The 25,282-nt window shown below is 33.5% G+C and overlaps 3 protein-coding genes across 3 annotated transcripts; 2 read left to right on the top strand and 1 right to left on the bottom strand.

The window, feature by feature from the left end:
* Window positions 1–10,837: 10,837 nt before the first annotated feature.
* Window positions 10,838–15,977, top strand: LOC130992337 (uncharacterized). The gene is made up of 9 exons (XM_057916932.1): window positions 10,838–12,939; window positions 13,177–13,291; window positions 14,132–14,168; window positions 14,287–14,356; window positions 14,453–14,557; window positions 14,849–14,999; window positions 15,177–15,259; window positions 15,405–15,498; window positions 15,594–15,977. The coding sequence occupies exons 1-9, from the start codon at window positions 12,930–12,932 to the stop codon at window positions 15,664–15,666; spliced, it is 738 nt and encodes a 245-aa protein (XP_057772915.1). The 5' UTR covers window positions 10,838–12,929; the 3' UTR covers window positions 15,667–15,977.
* Window positions 15,978–16,559: 582 nt separating this feature from the next.
* Window positions 16,560–21,407, top strand: LOC130992336 (periodic tryptophan protein 2). Its single transcript, XM_057916931.1, has 8 exons — window positions 16,560–17,915; window positions 18,157–18,408; window positions 18,495–18,587; window positions 18,781–19,152; window positions 19,470–19,814; window positions 19,999–20,226; window positions 20,338–20,541; window positions 21,052–21,407. Exons 1-7 carry the CDS (start codon window positions 16,689–16,691, stop codon window positions 20,506–20,508), a joined length of 2,688 nt encoding a protein of 895 aa, XP_057772914.1. The 5' UTR covers window positions 16,560–16,688; the 3' UTR covers window positions 20,509–20,541; window positions 21,052–21,407.
* A 660-nt stretch (window positions 21,408–22,067) lies between these two features.
* On the bottom strand, window positions 22,068–23,730 carry LOC130992335 (acetylajmalan esterase-like). The gene is made up of 4 exons (XM_057916930.1): window positions 23,301–23,730; window positions 22,996–23,199; window positions 22,727–22,878; window positions 22,068–22,602 (listed from the first exon to the last, which is right to left on the bottom strand). The coding sequence occupies exons 1-4, from the start codon at window positions 23,704–23,706 to the stop codon at window positions 22,135–22,137; spliced, it is 1,230 nt and encodes a 409-aa protein (XP_057772913.1). The 5' UTR covers window positions 23,707–23,730; the 3' UTR covers window positions 22,068–22,134.
* Between the last annotated feature and the right edge of the window lie 1,552 nt (window positions 23,731–25,282).

Here is a 25,282-nt window from a genome sequence, read left to right as displayed (position 1 = left end):
ACAAACTAATGAAGTCTTTCCGAAGAAAGAACATTTATAAATACTCAAAACTTGAGGAAATTAACTCATGTCTAAAGATGAGTTTTGAAAAACTTAGTTATAACTAAGTATTGTCTTGACTTGTAGATCGAGCATCTTTTCGATACAGTATTTCAAAATAATCGATCTGTATTTTATATGAATTAATCGACCTACCCGAAAAAGGCTTTGATGAATATGATTATATCACATTCATTCACCTAGAGCAAAAGAAAATAACGAAATTACTTAGGACCCGAAATTCCTTACTTGTGTGTTATTGAAGCACTACTTTTATCATGCATGATATACAATTCAAAGTTGACTTGCTAGCAAGATTTAATGTTTCTCCAAGAAGGAGAATTTTAAATGATATTAACCATGTTATTGGTTATATTCAAAGCAAATTACAATTGGTCTATGTTATAAAAGAAATCGAAATTCAAAATTGGTGGATGATGTTGATAATTTATTTAATTTTGAAAATTATATTGAACACATTCAAGATTGTTATCTTAAAAGGCAGCATGATCTTTTAAATAGTTTCAAAAATTAGACTTTGAATGTCGATGGACCTGAAGGCCAAATGGTTGTATTCTTTTTCCCTTAATTACTAAGTTTTTTCTTAGGAAAAGCTTTCTTATTTAAGGTTTTTAACGAGGTAGCTAGTGTAATATATGAGTAAATATATGTCTTGTACTTTTTTCCTCTACAAGGCATGAACATCTAGACTCTAACATCAAATGAGGAGTTTTTTTGGAGTCAAATTGCATGCAACTCAAAGGATATATGAAGATTCGATCAAACGATAATATATCGGACTTATTCACAAAGGCGTTACCAACATCGACTTTTATAAAGTTAGTACACAAGATCATATCGGCGTGCATCGACTCAAAGATATACAATGATCATTTTCAGGGGGAGCAGTTGTACTATTTTTCCTTCGACTAGGTTTTTGTCCCATTCGATTTTTCCTGGCAAAGTTTTAATGAGGCAACATATTTTTAGGGTTAGTCATTTAAGGGAGAATGTTGTAAATATATATATATATATATATATATATATATATATATAATATATTTCTCTATTTAATGACCTAACCCTATACCGTACCCTAACCCTAACCCTAACGCTAACCCTAGTTTTGTATATCCTATAAATAGAGGCATTTAGTCCTCACAATAATACGCTCCTGCAGATTTATTCTCTTTATGCTCACTACGCTATTCTCTTATCTTCTACTTTTCTCTATACTTTCAACATTACTTCATTTTTCCTGTGTGCTCAACTATTTGTTAAGGGCTTTTTTTTGTTTACTAGTATTTCTCTTTTCTTTTTTCTTTTTCTTTTTTTTCCACTTCTGATAAGTTCTTTTTTTCTTTCAAATTATGTATCACATTTATTTTATATATGCGTGTTTTTAAAGTTTTTTTTCGTTTACTATTTTTTTTTCTAACTTCTGATATAATTTTTTTTTCTTCAAATTATGTCATATTCTGTGGAGGGAAATCTTATTATATTTCATAAAAACATAAACTTATAGCCCTAGTTTATAATAGATAAGTTATGTAGTCATTTTAAATTTAAAAGACTATAATACCTTTTATTTTTTTTGTATTTTTATTTAGTCAATGATGTACTCGATGGTGCCATCGTGTACACCATTGAGTACTTCGATTACTCGATGGTGTTATAGAAAATCTTCATTTCTTTTCATTACTTGATGGTGTCATTGAGTACACCATCGAGTACGGCGGCGGCGACTGGAACGGCGCGGCGGCGACGACCCGTTGGAGGTAGTTTTAATGTAGAGAGAGAATGTGTAGAGAAGAAAATGTTAAATAAAATGTAAAATATTAAATAAAAATGTAATGTAAAATGTTAAATAAAAATATAAAAGAGTCAAAGGGTGTTATAATCTATTATAAATTAGGGCTATAAAACTTATGTTTTTAACAAAAAAGACTATATGTGATCATTCCCATTGTGGGTAAATACTTATTAACAGGACATAATGTCACTATTAATTATAAACAAAATAGTTGTATGTTATAATCTAATTTAAGAAAAAAAAATTATAACGACGACACATAAAAATAGTGTGTTTGATATATATGTGTAATGAAATATATGAAATTCTCATAATTTCAAAATTAATATCTAAAATATGAATCAATATAAAATTAATATTAATTATATAAATTGATCTGTCCAACCACTAATCAATTCTTATCAAACGAACAACACCCAAATTTCATAATCCATTATAATTAAAATTAATTTAACAAGTTTATTTTAAAAAATAGTTAACCTCATATTATGAAGTGTGACTCATATTTTTTAGTAATACTTTTATTTTGGAAAAATCTTAGGTATTATTATATTAACTATGAATTTATACTAATATATATACATGAATCTGGCTAACCTGATCGACCAATTCATCGTTTTTTTTCTGTACTTTTGGCAAAATCGATTCATCTTATTCAATTCATGTATTTTATCTGACGTGGACTCTAGCTAGAATCTAATTGGTCCAAACACAAATAGGCTTAGCACTTATTATTATTATTATTATTATTATTATTGTTGTTGTTGTTGTTTTTTTTTTTTTTTTTTTTCTTCTTCTTCTTCTTCTGAATTTTATGGTATATAAAAAAGAAAAGTATGCAAATAAATTAATTAGAAGGTTAATATTATCATTTACAACTTACAAGTATATTTCCATAAATTTAAAAACCAATATTATTCAATGACAATTTTAATGCATATAAATGACACTTTTTATAACTAAAAAAAATACTACTAATACTTTATCTGACCAGGGCGAAAACGGCAAAAAGACGGGAGAGGAGGAGGAGGGCCGGGCGGGTCGGGCCCAACACGGGTGTGACCCAACCGTATAAATCATTGATAGAAAAATTTGTAAAAATTAAATATAAAGTTTTAAAAATTATATGTGCAATGTATGTATATTTTTAAAATTTTCATATTTCGTTATTATTTAATAAAAGTAATAAATTTAAAAATATTTGTATTAATTAATAAAATATTTAATTTAAAATATACGCACCTGAGACTTACTAATTTAATCTCAAAGCAAAACATAGTTATAAGTCCTCATATAACCTTGTCTGAATATTATGCATTGGGGAATGGCTGAGCATCTTTAGATTCGTAATTAGCGTGTATCAGTGTTCATTGCTGACTAATAATATTCTTTTAATATGCATTATAAATAAATACTTTTCATGCTTCCTCCATATAAAAGGCCTCATGATTTCATTTTAAATTCATACGGCATAAAAAAATGTGTATGCATTTGTTTCAAAATCTATTATCTGTATGCTTTTAGTATTAGGAATCATCATTTTAATAAGGATTTTCTAAAGTGTGAACCACTTTCTCCCTCCAATGTGATTTTAGTTACTCAATTTTATTTTTTTACAAAAATTATTATTACCAAATAATACGCGCGCACACACTATGGTGTGTATTTTACCAACAAACTTTATCATCAATGCTCGAGAATATCATATATATCTTTCAAGTTTCAAATGTCTTATGTTTTTGTTTTCTATGCTATTATATCCTTAAAATCTATGGTGTTATAGTTATAAAATAGAATATCAAAGGGGTAACTGAATTCGTCCCAAAATATACTAAACTTTATTTACTTTATATTATCGTAAACCCTGAATCTTAACCACAATTTTAATTTTTCATATGGCTACCATGTCAATTTCGATATATTTGCAGATTAAATCTGAAGATCATAGTTAAAAATCTCATAATATTTTAATAAATCCAGATATCTTGTGAAGATTAAGAGAGATAGCACTATACATATTATAGCTATGATCTATAAACTTAAATTTTACCATCTTTTCGAATATTGGACTTGCGTTTCCAAGGTGGCTGTTGAATTTAAGTAAACAATTTTTTTCTAGAATTACAATTTACATGTACCTTAATTCATTCACACAGTCTCAAGTCGTGATCATAAGCATTGATTTTCACCGACAATGATTTATATCTAATATGCAATTTGTGAGATGCACTGGTTAACTTGAGGAATATAATTATGCACTTAAATCCTCACATATTTTAATTAGGACGGACAAAATATATGAACCCAAAGATACAAGCATACTTAATTGACTCTTTTTCTTCAATTGTTTTTTTTTTCATTCAATAGTAGTTGGGATACTTTCAAATAGCTATAACTCTCTAGCTAGAATATATAATAGTAATAAGAAGAATCGTAATGAAGACGAATCAATTTGGAATTGATTCAAATTTGGCCTCATATATTTTTCTTAATATTACCAATAATGGGAAAAGAACAAAATGTGCTTTCATACTTTTGGAATATAATGAAGAGAGACAATTACATGGAGAAAATTAACTATGCCACTTAAACCCTATAACCTTTTAGGGGAATAACTTTCCCCACTGTTCCTCTCAATACCTTGCCTAATACTCTATCAATTCTTCTGAAAGTAGGATGCTAAATTTTGTCTCATAATATAATACTCTCTTAGTTTTTTAAATTTTCTTTTTTTGGGGGGCATTTTATTACCACTGCAGTATTTTTAGTTCCCACAATAAAATATAACTTTTACGATAACTATCTATATAATTAAATAATTAATTATATTTGGAGCAGAAAGAGTGATCGTCGGTGCACAAAGCACGGACTAAAAGAGACTAATGTTAAGGCTTCGAAGCAGAGGCTAGAGGTTCATGAATAAACCAAAACACATCAGAATTAGAGGGATTCCAAGAATATGTAGGTATATAACTGTATATTCGATGACATCTTAAATGATTTGATAGATGATACTCGTATCAATAAGATGCTTTTTTTTTGTAGCCACGTGAAAGAAACTCTAAAGTTAAGTGTGCTTGACTTGAGTCAATTCCATGATAGGTGATCGTTTGAGAAGTTGAGTGAAAATAAAATATGCATTCTGTTACCAAATATGCATTCTCCTAAGATAATTATCTGAAATATTTAAAAGTCATTGGTTAACCATCTCACCTGTTGCTCAAATGTAAAATCATTATGGTTTAGGAAGTAAAAATAATACTCCGTAAATGAATTGTGCAAAGGAGAATCTGAGTTTAATTAAGCAGAGTTATATGCAAAAGTCTCAGTGTCCTTTCTTTTTGGAGAGTAGTTTAAGACAAATCTTTATTGAATGTCAACTCCACTACCACTACACCCTTAATACTCAACAAAAGTCGAATCCATCATAAGTAGAAATTCACTTTCTTTCCACAATTATAGTGTCAATTTTTCATTTATTTAAACTAAGACTAACAAATATGCTGCTGGCACTAGTTGTCTGCTAAATTAAATAAGTTACATTTGAATTTATAATATGTTTAGTTGTCAGTGAATCTAATTCCAAAATAGTTATGAAAGAGAGAGAGAGACTCACACCCATTTTGCTTATATAATTATATTCCCTCCGTCCCACGAAGCATGACTCATTTTCCTTTTTGGGTTGTCCCACGAAGCTTGACCTGTTTCTAAAAATAGCAAAAAATTTATCCTTTATTCACCTTTTTACCTTTTCACCTACCACACTTAACACACAAAATACCAATTTCTTAATTCCCGTGCCGAAAAGAAATGAGTCACGCTTCATGGGACGGAGGGAGTATATGAAATTTTAAAAGAAAAATATGTCTGTTCTTAGGTCTTTTAATTTGCATTCTGATAGATTTCTTGTGAAGTTTTCAATTTTATAATTTTTTTATTTTTATATCTATTGATATAAAATTTATATAATTTCAACACCCACACTAAATTTTCGAGACTATTGAATATAACAGAAGTGAATTGTTTATCGATCTATTTAATATTTAATGACTGCTACATTGATCTAATCTGACGTTGTTCTTATTACTCCTCTGACAATTTTGTAAAGTGTAGCACAAAAAGTTCTCCTTTCTCATTCCTCAATTACCAAAAGCAAAAAGAGAATAATATTCTCATTTAAAGATTGATGTGACCATATTTTCAATTCGAGTTTCACACATCAATTAATTAATATACGTCCGATATTATTTATTTCAACGGAGGACAACGCAATTATGCAACGATCAGTTGCTTTTTTTTGGTAAGAAAAGATTTCATAAACTAAAAAAAGAAGACGGTACCAGAGGTACCAAGGTTCAGTTACATCAACCAAACCGAAAGATTACATGACATCCAAGAGGAAAAATTCAAATCACTCTCAAAATAATTGAAGATCTTGTTCCAACTCCAAATCCTCGCCTTAACCTCCATGATCGCATCCTTGATATCCCAATTTTTTCCTTCCCACCTGCTCTCGTTTCTCCACTTCCAAATCAACTAGCACGTGCAACTCCACAAGGCTTCTAACAGCTTTTCCGACCTCTTCCCCTTTCCAAGCTGGACGAACTGAGTGAAATGTGAGACGACGCAATGAGGGCGAATGAAACTAATCCCCATCCACTGGAAAATACCATCCCAAACTTTTTCCGTCTTTGGGCAGTGAAGAAAGCTGTGATTTGTTGTCTCCAGGTTAAGGATGCACGCGTTGCAACTGCATTCCGTTTCCCCCACCAAGATGTTTCTTCTTCTTAAATTGTCGCAAGTTGGTGAAACTGACTTATTGATAGTTTACGCTCAAACGGGATCCTCTGTCCCAAATCCAAAATATAGTGTGTATCACGTGTATCACTCTTATTATGTTATAATTTTTAATTATTTTTTATTTAATTTTAATTTATTATGTTTTTATATAATATAAAGATAATTAACAAGGGTTCATTCATCTAGGTAGATTATTTGGGTTCTTTGAATTTGGTTTACGCTGAATTATGATTTTGTATTTTAAATTGCGATCAATAATCTAATATTCAAGGTAGTGTATCTTGAAACATTGTTCAATTACAATATTTAAAATAAGCAAAAACTTTGCGCTGGTGAGGCGGCTGACAAAACAACTGAAGAAGGCATTGGCGCGCTAGCAAAACAGTTTATGTACTCCTTTTTTTGTTTTTTGTTTTTTTGTCTATATTTTTGTAGTTCTTATTTTTGTGATAATATGATGGGCTTTTTTTATATTGAGCTTAAGTATTTTGTATAAGCTTTTTTTAGGTTGAGTTAAAGTTTTGAATTGAAAGTACAAATGATTTTTTTTTACGAATACAAATAATTAGTATACAATAATTTTTATATTAATTATTAATACAGTACCAATTTTTTGGGGGACCCGTTGCACCACGTCCGACACTGACAATTGGTCTGTCTTGGAAAAATTAATTTAATTATTTATTTTTTATTTTCATGTTTGAATTCATTGATGTAATATGGAAAATAAAATTAATCAATAATATTGAGAAAGTAGTATAAATTTCTTGGATTATTATGATTATTCAACATAAGGCAGGGAATCTTAGATTCTGCATGTGGACATCTCAACTAGGTGCTAGTTAATGCTCTTATGAGCATACCATAAAAGTAATTATTATTATAAAAAAATAATTATTGATATAAAGAGAAGTAATGAGAAAATGTGTTATAATTAGTATTGAAAATTAAGAATAAATAAAATATTATTAGTGGTAGACTAATGTCCCAAAATAGACAGAAAATTAGTTGAGGACGTACCAAGAAAGAAATAGAAGAAATTATTTGGGGACGAAGGAAGTACTATTTTATAAACATTACATCTCTTTATATCAATAATTATTTTTTTTATATGAATAATTACTTGTATGGCCCGCCTATAAAAGTAGCCCACAACCCACCTTAGCCCCGATCTGACTAGTCTTTTTTATACACTTGATCTCACACGAGACCAACTCTTAAAATTTTGGTATCCTTACATCATCGACCATGATCTTATAAAAGACTTTTATTTTAAATCATAAATATATTATAGCCTCAAATATTGGAAATAGAATCCAATCAAATTTATGAAATCCTATCCCACAAATATAGCAAAGAGACCCAAAATTGAAAAGTTTCAATTTTAGTCCAAATAATCATTACCTTGCACCTACGCAAGCTTATCATAGTAAATGAAACTTGGCGCAAATTATTTAAGGTTTGAAAATATTGGTCCAATATCATTATCTCACTAATCTAATCCTTAATGAGATCGTCTGAGATAATCCGTCATCATTACTTGTTTTAATAATCATAATCATAATGTTTTTTTTTTTTCTTGTTAACTTTTGTTCTTATTATAACAACCCAACAGGTCACTAGTGAATTGAATTGAAGTCCATGATGGCATCATTATTTCGTAAAAGATGGGTCCATTTGCTGACGAGGTAGATCCGTCTTAGTGGGCCACAAAATCCATTCTATACGGCCCACTTATTGCTAAATCTCTCTGCTGCTAATAATAAAAAAATTCTTTTATTATAGAGTAATATTTTATTAAAATTAATGCTTTTACTAATCACAACCTCCAACCTTTTTTGTGTTCATCAAAACCTGCAACTGCTGCTTAGAGCATCAACAATGGGGGCTCGGAAATCGCATTGAGCCCCCCCCCCGCTCCGCGCCCGCTGTCGTTGCCGCACCGCTGGCTCGCGCACCCGCCGCGCCCCTCCGCTCCGAGCTCAAAGCCCGCCCATATTGTCACCGCTGAATTTAAAATTTGGTAGATAATTAAAAAAAATCAAAATTTCGATCTCAGAGTAATTAAAAAATCACAACAGCACGCACAGAAATGTAAAAGCTGAGATATATACAAAATAATCGAAAGAAGAGTAATCAGATACAACGACTCTCCCTTTGTGCACCGATCGAGCTCAATATTTTATCGAAATTAATGTAATATTTTAATATTTATCATTTTTTAATGTAATGTTCATATTTTAATTTAATGAATTTTAAGTTGTTAATTTAAATTAAAAACAACAATAAAATTAAATAGAAAATAAAAAAAGAAATTAGAGAGCCAAAGGGTGGGCTCTCCCATTATGGAGAGTGAACTTTTAAATGACGTGGACCACATTTAAGAGCCCACATTGGCTCTCTATTGTGGATGCTCTTATAGAGTGCACTCAGTAAATAACGTTCATATGTAATAGTCTATAAATCACTCACGACCTATAAATTATACTTTGAAAGTACGCTCATGTGCAATAGCTCGCAAACCACACATAAAAAGTAAATCACAATTAAAAATTTTGGCGTGGTTAATTCAAATCTATAGATTTTTTTTATTGATTTTTAAACTTAAAATCTTTAACGTTAAAAATACCCACTCAACTATATATTAGATCACAATATCTCCTCCTTCCAAATCCTCACTCTCAACAACTTGCATTTTCTTCTTTTGAAATAATATGATCTTTAAAGTAGATGAGTCGGTGATTAGAAATTGTTGGTTCGAATTCTATAAATTATTTGTGAACTCAATTCTTCACAGATATATTCTCAAACTCAATTCTTCGCAGATATATTCTCAGCTCCTTTCTTGGAAATCAGCTCCACCGTATAAAATTCGTAGACTTATGAAAAGAAATAAATACTGGAATAAATTCGACAATATTCAAATCCCTACTAAGGGAAAACTACTTTAAATTTTGTTTTCATTTTTGAAAAACTTGTACTCTTTTTTATTTGGAGAAGGAGATTTGTGTGGTGTAGGTGGCAGGTGCAATAAGCTTTAATTAATTGAACGTGGAATGTAGAGAGTAAAGCAATGGTTATAAATATAAACGCCTCAGAAGTATTACAAATTTATTTCAAATTGTTTTGCGTTCAAAATATTTCAGACTATTTGCCTTTCTTTTAAAATAGATTAGATTGCAATAATTTGTATATATAAAGGGAAGCATTGTCAAATATAATAACTTATACTATATGTTTTCTCGTCAAAAATAACTTTTTTATTTTTAAAAATTAATATAATTAATTATTACTATTCTACTATATATATATATATATATATTAGTTTAATAACTAAATAAAAATGTATACATATTGAATTAAATAAAAATATTTTAATTATTTTTTCAAAATTCCCAACTCTTCTACTTACTTTTTAAAAATATATAAATATATTGACACGGTTGCAATATTGTATTCATTTTATTAAAAACAATCTTCTTCTTTTTTCTTTTTTAAAATATGATTATACATTTTATTTTAACTTCTGAAAAATTAGACTACTTTATTATTTTATTTATAGAACTGTAGTATGTAAATTTAATTTTATTTTTTTGTTACTAATTTAAATCAATAATTATTAATGTGCATTGTATGAAGGATAAATCTAGTTCTATTAAAATAAGAAATTAATAAATATAAGACTAAGCTAATTTCCTAGAAAATTCGAAATTTTCGTCATACCAAAGTTATAATTTGTCCCTCCCACTAATAATAGCCTAAACATCACTATATGTGTCTTATTAGTAATGACTCAAAACACTTTTTTAATATGTGTGTTCAAAACACTTGTAGTACGAAGAGAATATGATATATGTATTCATAATTTTACAATAATTATCATGTTCTCATCTAATTATAAGAATATCGTTAATGTAATTCAGTGTAGCAGATTACAATAAAGTATCAGATAATAAAGATTGAGATGATTATTGATTCGAACCTTTTTTTTCAGAGAAGGAAGACTTTAAACACGTTTAATTCTCTTTCTTTCTTTGGCCTTATCTGGCGCTCTATACAAAAAATATTCAGGGAATTAAAATCCAGCGATTTCTAAAGACCGTTGTCGAATCCAGTTCTCACATAGAGATAAATTCTTTAACCTTTTTTTGTCATGATAAATAGTAAAAAAAGAAAATGCAGTGACAAATAAAACCAGCTAATTGTACAGGCAAAGTGACATAAACAGTACGATAATGCCCTGTTGCAGTCACAGGATGCCATGCAAGAAAAGCTCCCGTTTTGGACTTTTATCACTACAAACAAATTAAACTTCAAACTATATATCTACATTATTCTTTTGAGTTGGACTAAAAATATATATATAATTCATAGATATACTTCATCTGTTTCCAAAATAAGTGTCATCAACCATCAAAAAGCATATATCAGAAAAAATTAGTTAGAAATTCACTCTTCTTACCGCTAGTTATTAATGTAGGCAAGGTTGATCCACCTGGGTGCTCGCATCACTCCCAACCTTCTATTGTTCATTATCTTATACTTCTTCTCTTATTTTCTATTTTTAAACATTATCCATACATAATTGAATAATTTATCTTAATAATTTACACTTATTTACCTATAATCATGTCAATATGAGATTTTATTCACCATATATTCAATAACTTTTCATTAACCCGCGACAAAAGATTTTCTAAACAATTTTAGGGAGAGAAAAAGGTACATAATATTTTATTACATTTTTAATTTAGCGCTCTTATCATTTGAAACTTTCTTTATTTAGGAACAAGACTTTTTCGAAATAGAATACCTATTAGTGATAGATGATTAATGTCCAAGCTTGAGGTCTTGGGTGGGTTCGAGTCCACCTTCGTGCGGTCTTTAATTTTTTTTTTAATTTACTCGTGTAATTTATCAAAAAAAGAAAGAAAAAGAAGAATATCTATTAGTGAACGAACGCTATAACATAAGGGGCCATAGTTAAAATGGATAATCGTGTCCAAATACACATATTTTAATTTTGCATATGAATCAAAATTCCACCTCAACATTTACAAATTTTTTACTGTTTAATTTTTTTCACATGATTATTAATTTTCATCGAATTAATGTTATCGTGGTGAGTGAAGTGGTAAATTAGTGACATCATGAGACATCCAATTGTCGTTTAAGGCATGCAAACCTCAAGCATCCACCTCAAGGTCCTCAACATTAATTTGGGACAATTGCGTGAAAAATGAGAGCAATTGAAAATTAGTATATTTTGATACAAAATTTTTAGTTGACGTCCAAAAACATAAACTTGTTGAAGAGTTTGATGGGAAGTGTGGTAGGAGGAATCCAAACAAAAGCAGAGTATGGTAAGATTAGGATTTTGGAGAGGGACGTGAAAAGGAGCGGTACGGAGATGGAGATGCGAAAATGGTAGTGGCGAACAAGTAGAGATGGAAATTGAGATAGTTTCCATTGCAAGCACAAAATGCTAATATTCCTATTTCCTATGTAAGCAGCTAAGGAGATATACTAAACAAACCTCGCAAATCCCAGTACTAGTAGTGTCAGAAGATTGAATTATGCTGTGCCGCAACACAATCATGATAAATTAGACAGTTGAACTTCACATTCAAGATAATGGGCATCCATCAATCATCAGAAAATGCATAAACAAATGATTGAGAGAGAGATATTTTTTCCCCCCCAACTTTTCTTTTTTTGCCCAATTTTGCATTATTCCCCCAGTTGTTTTCAGAAAATATTCCTGAACTTGTAGTTGGAGGCCTTGCTTTTATTTATAGTCACTGCCAACCAGCATAGATTCTCTCCCTCTATGCTATGCTATGCTATGCTCATCTAGACCCCTCCAGCCTCAACGGTTCACGAAAATTATCGAATGAATGTGTGGAAAATTGAAAATCTCTTCTCCTTTTTCCGTTTTTATTTCTGCTGCCCTAATTTTGATGCTTGGTTTTGATTCTCTTCTTTCTCTTTGCTGATGAAAAGATTGCCTGCTTTTTGTCCTTTTCATGGATGCCCTCTCTCTCTCTCACTCTTTTTGAGTTTCTAGGCAATGCGCAGCTGGTTCACATATAATGTTTTTATTCCAATTCCAACCTAGTATAAATAGGGGAGCCCCAGTTTCAGCTCTCTTCATTACATATTAAGGTTTCATAAGCTCCTATTATTACTTACTTGGAACTGTTTAAGGGATTTTGAACAATTCAGAGGCCCAGTTTTCATCTTCTGTTGGCCAAAATGAGCTATTCGAATTCATTCAATGGGCTCTGGTTAGTTTCTTGAATCCTTCCTCTTTTTACCTTTTTCTTCTTCTTGTCTGCATTGTGTTTGATTAAATGCCTGTCCCGTCTGCTTACTATGAAAATCTTCCAACTTGGCTTTTAATGAATGTAACTCTATTTGGCGTGGAAGAAGAAGTATGACTGCTGCAATCCTCTGTTTTGCTTCTTGATACCAGTCTCCAAGTGATTTCGAGTCGAATTTGAGGTGTTTGTTGTGATTATCAGGGAGTAGAACAGCTAGAAGGAACGTTGAGTTTGGGAGGACTTATGTGGTTAAGCCTAAAGGGAAACACCAGGCTACCATAGTCTGGCTGCATGGCCTTGGTGACAATGGCTCAAGGTTTGATCTCTCTTTTTTTTCTCTAATTTTTCAAGAATTTTGATGTTCAACATTATAAGGATTGGGATGTCTCAGATTGAAAAATTAACACAGGGTTTGGGTTTAACTTGATGAAACAGCCAAGAATGCAATAGAGTTTTGAAGTTGAATGTCATGTTCATCATTCTTTGGTTAGAAATGGGATTATCCAACTTTGAATTAGTATATGATCCTGTGGAACTTTATGCTGTCTAGCATGATCTACAGCAACAAAATCTGGTTGATATTTTCTTGGTAAATAGTTACGCGAAAGTGGTTGTGTATGAGTGGACTTTATATCACTAAAGGGCGAGAAAAAGTTCATCAATCTAAACAGAATGTCAAATTTTACTCATCCTACGAGTAACACTTTAGTTGAGAATATTCCTACAGTAATGGAGTTGAGGGGAGAAAGTGGTGGCTCCCCAAAACTTGAAAAAATTTGTTCACCTTTTTTCCTCTCTTTTCTATCTTAGTTAAGCAAAGATAACAGCTCCCAGAATAGTATTTCACTAATTGTGGTAATTATGCTTTTGTATTTATTAGCCTTATCTCATTCTTAGTCTGATAAGAAAGCATTAATCACTTAAATGCGTATGGTCCTATGCGGTCACTAATCGCCTTATAATTCTGCAATATGTTAAACAAGTAAAAGGGAGGTTCTCTTTTTGCAAGATAATGGTAAAGTTTAACTTCACCTTCCATGTCGTGTTTTCTTTATCTCTTGAAAGTTGAATCAAATAGATAGCATTATTCTTTTTACATAAAGACACGAATGAAATAGAAATGTCTGCTCATTTTCTTCGATATTTCTTTCTGCAGTTGGTCGCAACTTTTGGAAAGTCTTCCCCTTCCGAATGTAAGCACTATCCTCTTAGATATATTCTATCTGTTACATTTAAGAATAGCATCACCTTTAGGGAAAGAAGAAGTTCTCAATCTTATGTCTTTAACATCTCAATGAATTTGTCACGCAGATAAAATGGATATGCCCCACCGCTCCAACGCGCCCTGTGGCTATACTCGGTGGATTTCCCTGCACTGCTTGTAAGTTTTGAAGTACTAGACGACATATTTAATTCCCCGTAACATGGACAACTAAATTTTAAGCAACTCATACTCATTCTGCGGACTTTATAACAGGGTTTGATGTTGGCGAGCTTTCTGAAGATTGTCCGGATGATTTTGAAGGTTTAGATGCCTCAGCAGCACACATTGCTAATTTACTGTCCACGGAGCCTGCTGACAGTAAGATTCTTTACGGATAAAATCACTTATTTTTCATTATTATGTATGAATTTATCATTTTCAAAAGCTGACATACTTTGAAGAATAAAGTTCCTTTTTTTTGCTTAAAGTTGTCCTAACCTTAATTGTATTTCTTAGCACCAGTCGTAATGTAGCTTTCTTTCGGTGTGCTACATCGCATTATTTTATCTACTATTCCAAAAGGCTCTTTTCCTACGACAAAGTCCTTCTGTGCAAAACTGATATGAATCGAATAGTTGAAATATGCTTACTGTAATTGCTCCGTTGCAGTTAAACTTGGTATCGGAGGCTTCAGCATGGGAGCTGCAACTGCCCTCTATTCTGCAACTTGCTTTGCGCATGGAAACTATGGAAACGGCTACCCGTATACTGTAAATCTGAGGGCCATTGTTGGCCTAAGTGGTTGGCTTCCTGGTGCAAGGTGATTTCTTGTTTATTGCTTCTCAAGTCAATCATTTTGCCACCAAATAATTCAAATCTACCATGCTAACATATCACTTCACTTATTGAAATAAATGTAACATTAATATGTTTTAAGAAATTGGTGCATTTATGCATGCTTCTCTTGATCAAATCCTGACCTCCTTCATCATTGCAGGAGTCTGAGAAACAAGATTGAAGGAACACACGACGCTGCAAGACGTGCTGCGTCACTTCCAATTTTGCTCTCTCACGGACTCTGTACGCTTCATACCTTTTTTATAATGTTAAATTTTTTTCGTAAACTTTTTCTTAGGTCCACCACAGGAATTTTTTCATCTTTGAAACAATATCCAAATTGTTCATAGAAATAGGGTGCTGAGTTTCAATTTACTTCCCTTAACAGGTGATGAAGTGGTTCCTCACAAACATGGAGAGAAATCCTATCATGCCTTGAACCTTGCTGGTTTTCGAAATCTATCATTCAAAACCTACGAAGGGTATATCCTCTAAGAAATTACATTTTCAGTCCGAAATAAACACCATGTCATAAGCTTTCGACTAATCTACCCGGTTTTGGCTATTTCTTCTTCAGGATTGGGCACTACACCGTGCCTAAGGAGATGGACGAGGTCTGCAACTGGCTAAACTCGAGGCTGGGGCTCTAGGGCTCGTGATCACGGATTCAAGTGAAGGACGACTGGTGGAGCAATAAGAGGAAGGCGAGCGCGTAGAGTTGTAGTTACAAGCAGTGGGGTTGAAGAGTTTATTCAGTTTTGGCTACTTGGTCCATACTTCATAGTAAAATAAAAGTTTTGAAGTAATATTATTTTCTATATATTCTGCAGCAGTGATTTTGTTATGTAATATTTCCAGTGGGGTATTTTGGTGTTGGTGATAGTAGTTTGTTTTGATCAATGTATAAGGCAGTGGCTTTCTCTCTGAGATGTATATGAAGATATCTAATTCTTTCTTCTCATTTCATACGCAATTACAAAACGAGCAGCAAAAGAGAGATCATCGAAAACATAGTAGTATAATTTGGTGCTGTTCGGCCCAAATATTACATGATTTAAACAGCACAATTCTCCACATTTTTATATTATAATAGTATATAATTACACAAATATAAATACGAACTTGTATAGCATTTAAAATATGTAGTATTCTGAATTTGGAAAAACAAAGTTTATATAATTTATAGAAGAAATGTCATTACTTACTCCTAATTTGTTTTCCATTGAGCAATTAAGAATTATCAACAACGTTAGAAATGTAGGAACTTCGAAAAGTATGCAATCGTTTGAAGAATAAATTAACACAGTCAAACCCATATATTACAATATTTAAAAATAAAAAATATTTATTTTATTGAAAAAATACTAGTGGGAAGAATATAATAATAATTATTTTTTTTAATCACTTTCGTTCAAATAAGAATATTCACGGATAGGGGTGGAAGTGAGAAATGTTAAGAGTCGCGAACTTCTCAAAATTTAACTAAATTTTATTTATTTTTTCCAAAAATTACCATTTTCACCCTCTTCTAAAAATCTAGAGTATTTTCGTTTTGACAACTTTCTTTTAAGACTTCAACTCGGGTTTCCGGGCTTCTTCAGCACGGGGTTTTAGGGTTTAAGTATCCATAAACCAACCCCTTCACCGCCAAAACCCTAAACACACTTTCGTCATGAATTACAGGTTCCAGAATTTATTAGGCGCGCCGTATCGCGGCGGGAACGCCGCCGTCGTCAACAACACTCTGTTAGTCTCGCCTGTCGGCAACCGCGTCTCCGTCACCGACCTTATCAAGTCCGAGACCATAACCCTTCCCTGCCAGGCCTCCACCAATCTCCGCCGCATCGCCGCCTCACCAGACGGCGTGTTCCTCCTCACCGTCGACGAGAACAACCGCTGTTTGTTCATAAACCTCCCTCGCCGCGCCGTTCTGCATCGTCTCTCCTTTAAGCATCCCGTCGCCGACGTGAAATTCAGTCCCGACGGTCGTTTAATCGCCGTCGCCGCCGGTAAGCTTCTGCAGGTATGGCGCTCTCCGGGATTTAGAAAGGAATTCTTCCCGTTCGAGTTGATTAAGACGTTTTCTGATTGTAATGATCGGATTACGTCGCTGGATTGGAGCCCTAGCTCGGATTACTTAGTTGTCGGGTCTAAGGATTTGACTGGGAGGCTTTTTTATTTGAGCAAAGGTAAGAAGAAGAAAAATAGCTATACTAAGCCGTTCTTATTTCTGGGTCATAGAGACACCATTGTGGGAACTTTCTTTGGGGTTGATAAGAAGACGAATGATGTTACAAATGTTTATACTTTATCGCGTGATGGTGCAATTTTTACGTGGGGATGTAGTAGCAATGATCCTGAACCTAATCACATGGAGGAAGATTCTTCAGAGCCAGATTCCCCAGGGACGCCGGAACAGAGGCAGAATGGGGAAGAGAGTGATGGTGTTAATTTGAAGAAAAGGAAGGATTCTGGTGCTAATGATGACGAGCCTGATGAAGATGATGGGCTTTTATTACACAAAAAGAAGTGGAGCCTGTTGAAAAAGGACTTTTTTATGCAAGCACAGGCAAAGTTAACAGCATGCGATTATCACAGAGGGCTTGATATGGTGGTGGTGGGATTCTCTAATGGGGTATTTGCATTGTATCAGATGCCTGATTTTGTTTGCCTTCACTTGCTATCAATTTCACGAGAGAAAATCACTACAGCTGTGTTTAATGATCTGGGGAATTGGTTGACATTTGGTTGTGCAAAGCTAGGGCAGTTGCTTGTGTGGGAGTGGAAATCGGAGAGTTATATATTGAAGCAGCAGGGGCATTATTTTGATGTGAATTGCATTGCGTATTCACCAGATTCACAGCTGTTGGCTACAGGAGCAGATGATAACAAGATCAAGGTAAGCGCTTTCCCAGCTATTATTAAGTATTCCATGTGGTGTTTGGTGTCCTTGTTAGTGGTGATCAATGATAATACATCCATTCAAGTTAGTAATGAATTAGTAACTGTTATTTTTCCGGCCTAAGTGGATGGCCAAATATGCAACGTAATAGTGATAGTTGTGCAATTATATGCCCTTTAAGGTTCAAATTTCTTTCAAAGGTCATTTGCTAAAGATTGGAAGGTTACTGCTTTTACAGGTTTGGACTGCCTCTTCAGGCTTCTGCTTCGTGACATTCTCTGAGCATACAAATGCTGTCACTGCACTGCATTTCATGGCTAGTAACCATTGTCTTCTTAGTGCCTCCCTGGATGGGACTGTTCGAGCTTGGGATTTGTTCCGTTATCGAAACTTTAGAACCTTCGTTACCCCTACGCCTAAGCAATTTGTTTCCCTGGCAGCAGATCAGAGCGGCGAAGTGATTTGTGCTGGAACTCTTGATTCATTCGAGGTGTAGATATTTGCTATAGATAGATTAACTTTCTGTGATTTCTCTACGATTTACTGATGAGAAAATACTTGTACGAATGCCCATAGGTATTTGTTTGGTCAATGAAAACGGGCCGGCTATTGGATGTTCTCAGTGGTCATGAGGGTCCTGTTCATGGATTAATGTTTTCTCCCAATAGTGTAAGTTTCTCTGGGTTACATTACATATACATCTCTAAGACCTCAGTGTGTTATATATTTTGTTGAGATAATTGTTCAACAACCCTGTGTTTTTTGATAACAATGTCATCTTCTTGTATTACACTCCTGCAAGCTTGTAATTTTTGCTAGGCTACTTAATCTAACAATGTTCCTGTTCCTTCTCATTCTGAAGGCCATCCTGGCTTCCTCTTCTTGGGACAAAACTGTGCGCTTGTGGGACATATTTGCAGGCAAAGGTGGTGTTGAAAAATTTGATCACACACACGATGTTCTTACACTTGCTTACAGACCGGATGGGAAACAGCTGGCTTGTAGCACACTAGATGGGCAAATTCATTTTTGGGATCCACTAGAAGGCTTAGAAATGTTCACAATTGAAGGCCGCAGAGACATTGCTGGTGGGCGACTCATGACTGATCGGAGATCAGCTGCGAACTCCTCTGCTGGAAAGTGCTTCACAACTTTGAGTTATTCTGCTGATGGTAGCTACATATTAGCTGGGGGAAGTAGCAAATACATTTGTATGTACGATGTTGCTGATCAGGTTTGTCCCAACCTAAATTTGTTCTCTCTGTTAGTCTGATTCTATTTCTTATTTGTCGATGATTCTTGTTTGAGGTGTTTGTTTTATTACTTTATGTATGCATATAATGCCTGCCCGCACAAGAAGACTAAGTTTTATGCGTCTATACTGTTGTGTTGTCATTTCATGTTATAATACAAAACTCTTGTATACATGTGTGCTTGGTGGGTGGAAATTTTTGTGGTGGGAAGAAGTTATATACTTCTTAATGATTTTCCCTTTCTATATACCATATTAATCTGCATGATGTACTGAAAATCTTCTGTAATACTTATCAGGTACTGTTGCGAAGATTCCAGATAACTCATAATCTATCATTGGATGGGGTTCTTGATTTCTTAAACTCAAAGAATATGACTGAAACTGGACCATTGGAATTGATAGATGATGATGACAGTGACACAGAGGAAGGAGTGGATAAGCAATCACAAAAAAGACTGGCATATGATCTTCCCGGATCAATGCCCAACCATGGTAGGCCTATTATTCGTACAAAGTGCTTGAGAATTGCTCCGACTGGCCGAAGCTGGGCTGCTGCAACTACAGAAGGGGTATTGATATATTCCATGGACGAGTCCTTTATATTTGATCCCACTGATCTGGACATTGATGTTACACCAGAGGTGAGCATTACTAATATTTGGTGAAAAAGTTCCTTTAGATGTTTTGGCCATTGTCCACTCACATATATTTTGCACGAATTGTAAACAAATAACTCCATAATTCATTCAACGAATTATGTCTTTATTGATGTGCAAGTGTAACTCTCAGTTTGTCTGATCTATTGTTAATTTACCTTCTAAATAGGCAGTTGATGCAGCTCTAAAAGAGGATGAACCAAAAAGAGCTCTGATACTCAGTCTACGTCTGAATGAAGATACCTTAATAAAGAAGTGTATTGTCGCTGTTAGTCCTGTAGATATACCAGCTGTTGCTTCAGCAGTCCCCTTCAGATATTTGCTGAGATTAGTGCAAGCACTTGGGGATCTTCTGGAGCAGTCTCCACATTTGGAGTTCATCCTCCGGTGGTGCCAGGTTATACAAAGCTGAAACAATTCTTGCAGACGATCCCTATATTATTTGCATCTCCGTTTAGCCTTGCTGATCTGATTTTGTTTGAATTTTGGATGGTCTTTTATTTGACAGGAACTTTGCAAAGCCCATGGAAGTTCTATTCAGCAGAATTCCAGAAATCTGCTTCCTGCCCTGAAATCCTTGCAAAAGGCAGTTACTAGGTTACATCAAGATTTGGCAGATACATGTTCTTCTAATGAGTACATGCTTCGATATTTGTGTTCTACAAGCAACACCAGATAGTACCCATTATAATTATCTCAAATGCACTCTTCGGTAAGAAATTTGGAAGTTTGTTTACAAGTGTCATCATTCAATATATAATACTTGGTTTTCCCCTGTGTGGTCTCTATCTGTTCAGTTCAATATGTTGCTTGCACTTCATTAACTGCAATGGGGTTTACTTTATTCTGTTCAGCTCCTCATACTGGAAAGTAAGAAACATAGGACAAGGGTTATCGATCATTTAGAAAATACCATAAAGACTGAAAAATCACTAGAAATCTGGTAGTGTTACTAAACTTTTCCATGCCCTGGAAAGTTGTTTAAATGATGGGGTGCAACCGTGCAAGACTTAGTTTGGAATCTATTAATCAATGCAAAACCTTGATTGTTAAGTAGTTGTAACTAACATCCTATGACATCTAGGCTTGATCTGTTGCAGACAGGTTCAGCTGTGTCTAATTTTCTTCGGCATAGAATTCCCAGAGACTCCTATTGGTCATATTGTCTTCTTCTTTGGGATTAAATCATACTCGATTTCATGTTTTCTCTCTCTTTTCACAGGGAGTCTAGCCTTGATAGAAAGACGAGCGTTATCTGAGATTGTTTTGATTGCTGGAGTAGTATTAGCTTGTTGTTGACAAAGCTGACTACTAAAAAAGGAATTTCAAGTTTGATATTTATAAATTTTGGTTGAGGCCTGCAAGCTCCTAAATCTTCTGTGGCTGTAGCAGAAAGTTGCAGCATTTTTGACCGGATGAAAGAGAAAACTGCGCAGATATTAATGTAGACGAGTGTATATTTGTTCCAAGGAGTTCAATGTGTTGTTGTCAACTTATGAATTAATTGATTTTTTTTTCAAACGGTTGCTTTTGGAATATTTTTGACCCAAATGAATGACAGTTCCTTATTTGGAATCATTTGCTTCTTTTTTATACTTATAATAGGAGTTTAATTATTACTGGAAAATTTTGATATTGATTTATTTGCAAAACCTCGTCTTTGTTGATATATTTATATTAAAAAAAAAACTCAAAAATTGACCCCCCCCCCCCCCCCCAAAAAAACACAACATTTATAATTAATTAATAGAGGCAATTGTGGACATCGGTTAGATAAAACCACCCAAATAAAATGTGATATTAAATCTCTCAAGATCGGGAAATTAAAGCGTACGTTATACCGGCAATATTCGACTCAAGACTTTCTCCATCACATTATATTGGACAAACATCTTGTTTATCTTCTTTTTTGAGAAAAAACATTATTACACAAGCATCTAAAAATACAGTTTAAGCTGATGGGGTTCTCTCTCCCACAACTTATTGTATATATTTCACTAAGTTTCACTTTTAATTAATTCGTCATAGTTTTTAATTATTTTTTCTTTAATATTTAATTTTATTATGTTTTAATATAATTAACTGCAATTACCGTATGTATCTAATCAATTAAAATCGAAAGAAATAACAAAATGAATCTTGCTAGCTGCAAACTGCAGACCGTATAATATATATATATATATATATATAATGTAAAGAAAAATTAATAATGTATTAAAATGTAAAGAAATAACAAAATGAAATTAAGAAGAAGCATGAGCTGACCCTAATACGTGCAAACTAAGAGCAGCTGCATATATATAGTTCAATAAGGATAAGGGCATTGAAAGCCGACGAAGATATGATGCAGCAAATACTTTGTCATTATTCTATAGGCTTCTTGTGTTAAATTCTCCCCGTCCCAACTAATGTGTTTGTTGGGCTCTGCACAAGCAGAAACGCCGTCTGCTCCACACATTCTTGTCAAGTCGAGGTTGTAGCTGCCGCCTCCGCTCCCACAGCAAACCATGAGGTTCATTCGACCAACAGCGTAGGTCTCTAATCTTTCATAAGCTGTGAAACAATCCCCATAGATGACCATGGCATCAGGGCTTTCTTCTTGGTTGAATTTGTCGATGGCTCGTTGCAGTAGAGCATTATGGTAGATTGCAAGGTCATCGCTCACTTCAAACATGTCGTTGTTGCCTGGGAAAGCCGTGCGATAAATGGGAAGTCGGAAGATAGTGTACAGCCCGGGCACCACCACCTTTCTTGCCCCTAAACTAATCAACCTCTGTCAAAATTAAACAAATACTACTTAGTTAGTATTTAATAAATATTAATTGGTCTCTTAATATATATATGTATACACACACACACACGTATATATGTATGATTAGCTAGATTAAATCACTTACACCAACAGCAGCCATGATCGCATCCACAACTTTTGGTACCAATGTGGTTTCTATTTCGTGAATGGTCTTTTCTTGGAATAAAGCGTAGTGATAATCGCTTCCACCAAAAGATCCCAACATAAAAAGTGAGTTTTCGAGTTTCCCGCTAGAATCTGATAAAATTCAACAAATTAAATTTTGCTCATGTATGCATATATATAATATCTAGTAACTAGTTCATTCAAAAATACTCATAATTAAGGATTAATTAATTGGTTTTGGATGTTTACCTTTGTGGATGGAATAGAAATAAGCAGACAACGAATCCAACTGCACCGACTGAGAAGTGTTGGTCACCGGAGAGGAGATGTTGAGAGCAGCCAATGCATCCCACGGCAACGCCGTTGAGCCCACCACGGCGAAGTTGACGCCGTGACTGAAATCAGCGTCATACTTTTTGAAGGGTGGGAGTAAAGGAAGACCAGCATCCATTGCTGCACATGCATAATACGTACATAATTCATTATAAATACATGCAATGCAACAAATTAAAATTAAGGCATTATCGAGAATTAATGAAAAAGATGATAGGTACCAAAATAGTCGATCATAAGGTTTCCGTTGGAGGCGCGGCCGGTAGGACCCATCGGGAAATCACCACCGTAAGGCAGGCGGGCGAGAGGGGTGGCCGCTCCCACCGCCGGCATCTCACGGATTAAATTGCCCACATCGGAAATTGAATCTCCAAACTGATAAATTTCGTTAATTTTGCACATTTTAAAGAGGCCGACGTTGCAATTTTCAATATCGTCAAAAATGTGCTCTCCACCGGGTTTATATAAATCATCAAAATTGCAGAGCTTGGGGAGCTCAGCGGCGGCGGCGTAAGACGGCGGCTGAGCGTAGGATGGTGGCGGAGCGTATGAAGCGTGAGAAAGGAACAGAAAGTTAAGTATAACAAGTGCGATGATCGATTTGATGGGAGTTGAAGAGGAAGCCATCGTTTCAATTAATATTAGAAGAAGATAGGATTAATGAATTGTGACTTGTGAGAACTGAGAAGCATTGGATTGGTATATATTTATAGTTACAGAATGTGTAAAACAGAAGGCAATTAGGATTAGGAATTGCATATCCCGCCACCTAATTCCATTGGGAAACGATTAATTAAGATACATTTTTATAGATTTTACATTATAAATAATTACGCGTGTAGGTTTCTTCAGATATAGTGTTTCACGCTTTGCACAATTAACTAACTGTATTTAGTAAAATAGGAGTAATAAATTAATATTTGGCAAATACTAGTATTTGATTATATATATATATATATATATATATATATATATATATATATAGGGAGAGGTTCAAGAAAGAACCATAAATAAAAGAAGACCGGAGAACCATTTTCAGCCATTCGATCATCAAGATCTACGGTGGATGCATCATCTTGTTGGATGAACCCAGATCCTGGGTTCGAATCCTGAAAGGAGCATTTTTTTTTAAATTTTTTTAGTGCATTAATTTTAACAGCGAATGCATTAATTTTTACAGTGGATGCATTAGATTTGATGGTTCTCCCGTTCTCACAAATAATGTAGTTATCTCTAGAACCACACCCTATATATATATATATATATATATATATATATATATATTAATGCTAGTATTTGATAAGCCGCCTATTTCGTGTAAAGAAAAGAAAATTACTCCCTTAATATTTAATAATGTTGATTTGAAATTTTATAAATACTTATTTATGTATGAGTCAGGTTAAAATTCTAACAGCAATCTGATTTTTAATTTAACCCACCCAGTTGTAATAGGAGTTTAGTTATTACTGGAAATTTTTTATATTAATTTATTTGCAAAATCTCGTCTTTGTTATGTTGATATTTCATATTAGGTCTTTTGATACGTCCAATGATATGATTAAATGATTTCATCAACGATATAGTTTTGACATAAATTTGAAGAGATTTAGTTTACACCAATGGAAGTTTTGTAAATTGACAGAAGTAAGATTAATATGGAAAATGAAGTACTGATATCATATATCACTACAAAAAAAAAAAATCGCATTTCTCGACGGAAAATACCGTCGGCAAAATTGAAAATGCCGTCGTTATTCTATTTCTCTATAGATTGTTGACACAAATCGGGAGTCACTAATTTAATCGTGGGGAAATTAACTAATGACGGGAAATTCCGTTGAGAAAATATTTACGGCCGTCGTTAAAGCGTGGGAAAATTATGTTGTATCTCACTGATTTATGGTGGATTGTCTACGGAAACTCCCGTCGAGAATTAACGATGGGAGAATTCCGTCGATAATCCGTCGAGAATTTGACAAGTTTTACTTTCCGTCGGCAATCCGTCAACAATTATTCTGTATGTATATATATATATATTTCTTTTAATATTGAATATCCTGTAAAAATCAATATAAAATATTCAAATTCAAATATACTTATAATAAATATCCAAATTTAAACATACTTAATAAACATCCAAATTCAACATACCTAAATTAAGCTAAATATCAAGTATCAAAAATCCTAACTCCATAGTTACTAC

This window comes from Salvia miltiorrhiza, chromosome 7, assembly GCF_028751815.1.
Source record: "Salvia miltiorrhiza cultivar Shanhuang (shh) chromosome 7, IMPLAD_Smil_shh, whole genome shotgun sequence".
Lineage (NCBI taxonomy): Eukaryota > Viridiplantae > Streptophyta > Magnoliopsida > Lamiales > Lamiaceae > Salvia > Salvia miltiorrhiza.
This window is presented reverse-complemented; position numbering and strand designations above follow the sequence as displayed.

What these genes read in the sequence shown, in the direction of transcription:
- LOC130992337 (XM_057916932.1), top strand. An exon ending in AAAGTCTTCCCCTTCCGAAT is followed by an intron (nt 14,169 to 14,286) that starts GTAAGCACTATC and finishes TTTGTCACGCAG; the next exon opens with ATAAAATGGATATGCCCCAC. An exon ending in GGTTGGCTTCCTGGTGCAAG is followed by an intron (nt 15,000 to 15,176) that starts GTGATTTCTTGT and finishes TCATCATTGCAG; the next exon opens with GAGTCTGAGAAACAAGATTG.
- LOC130992336 (XM_057916931.1), top strand. Translation starts at nt 16,689, where the DNA reads ATGAATTACAGGTTCCAGAATTTATTAGGCGCGCCGTATCGCGGCGGG. An exon ending in CAGATGATAACAAGATCAAG is followed by an intron (nt 17,916 to 18,156) that starts GTAAGCGCTTTC and finishes CTGCTTTTACAG; the next exon opens with GTTTGGACTGCCTCTTCAGG. An exon ending in TGTACGATGTTGCTGATCAG is followed by an intron (nt 19,153 to 19,469) that starts GTTTGTCCCAAC and finishes AATACTTATCAG; the next exon opens with GTACTGTTGCGAAGATTCCA.
- LOC130992335 (XM_057916930.1), bottom strand. Translation starts at nt 23,706, where the DNA reads ATGGCTTCCTCTTCAACTCCCATCAAATCGATCATCGCACTTGTTATA. An exon ending in CCTTATGATCGACTATTTTG is followed by an intron (nt 23,200 to 23,300) that starts GTACCTATCATC and finishes ATGCATGTGCAG; the next exon opens with CAATGGATGCTGGTCTTCCT. An exon ending in CGATCATGGCTGCTGTTGGT is followed by an intron (nt 22,603 to 22,726) that starts GTAAGTGATTTA and finishes TAATTTTGACAG; the next exon opens with AGGTTGATTAGTTTAGGGGC.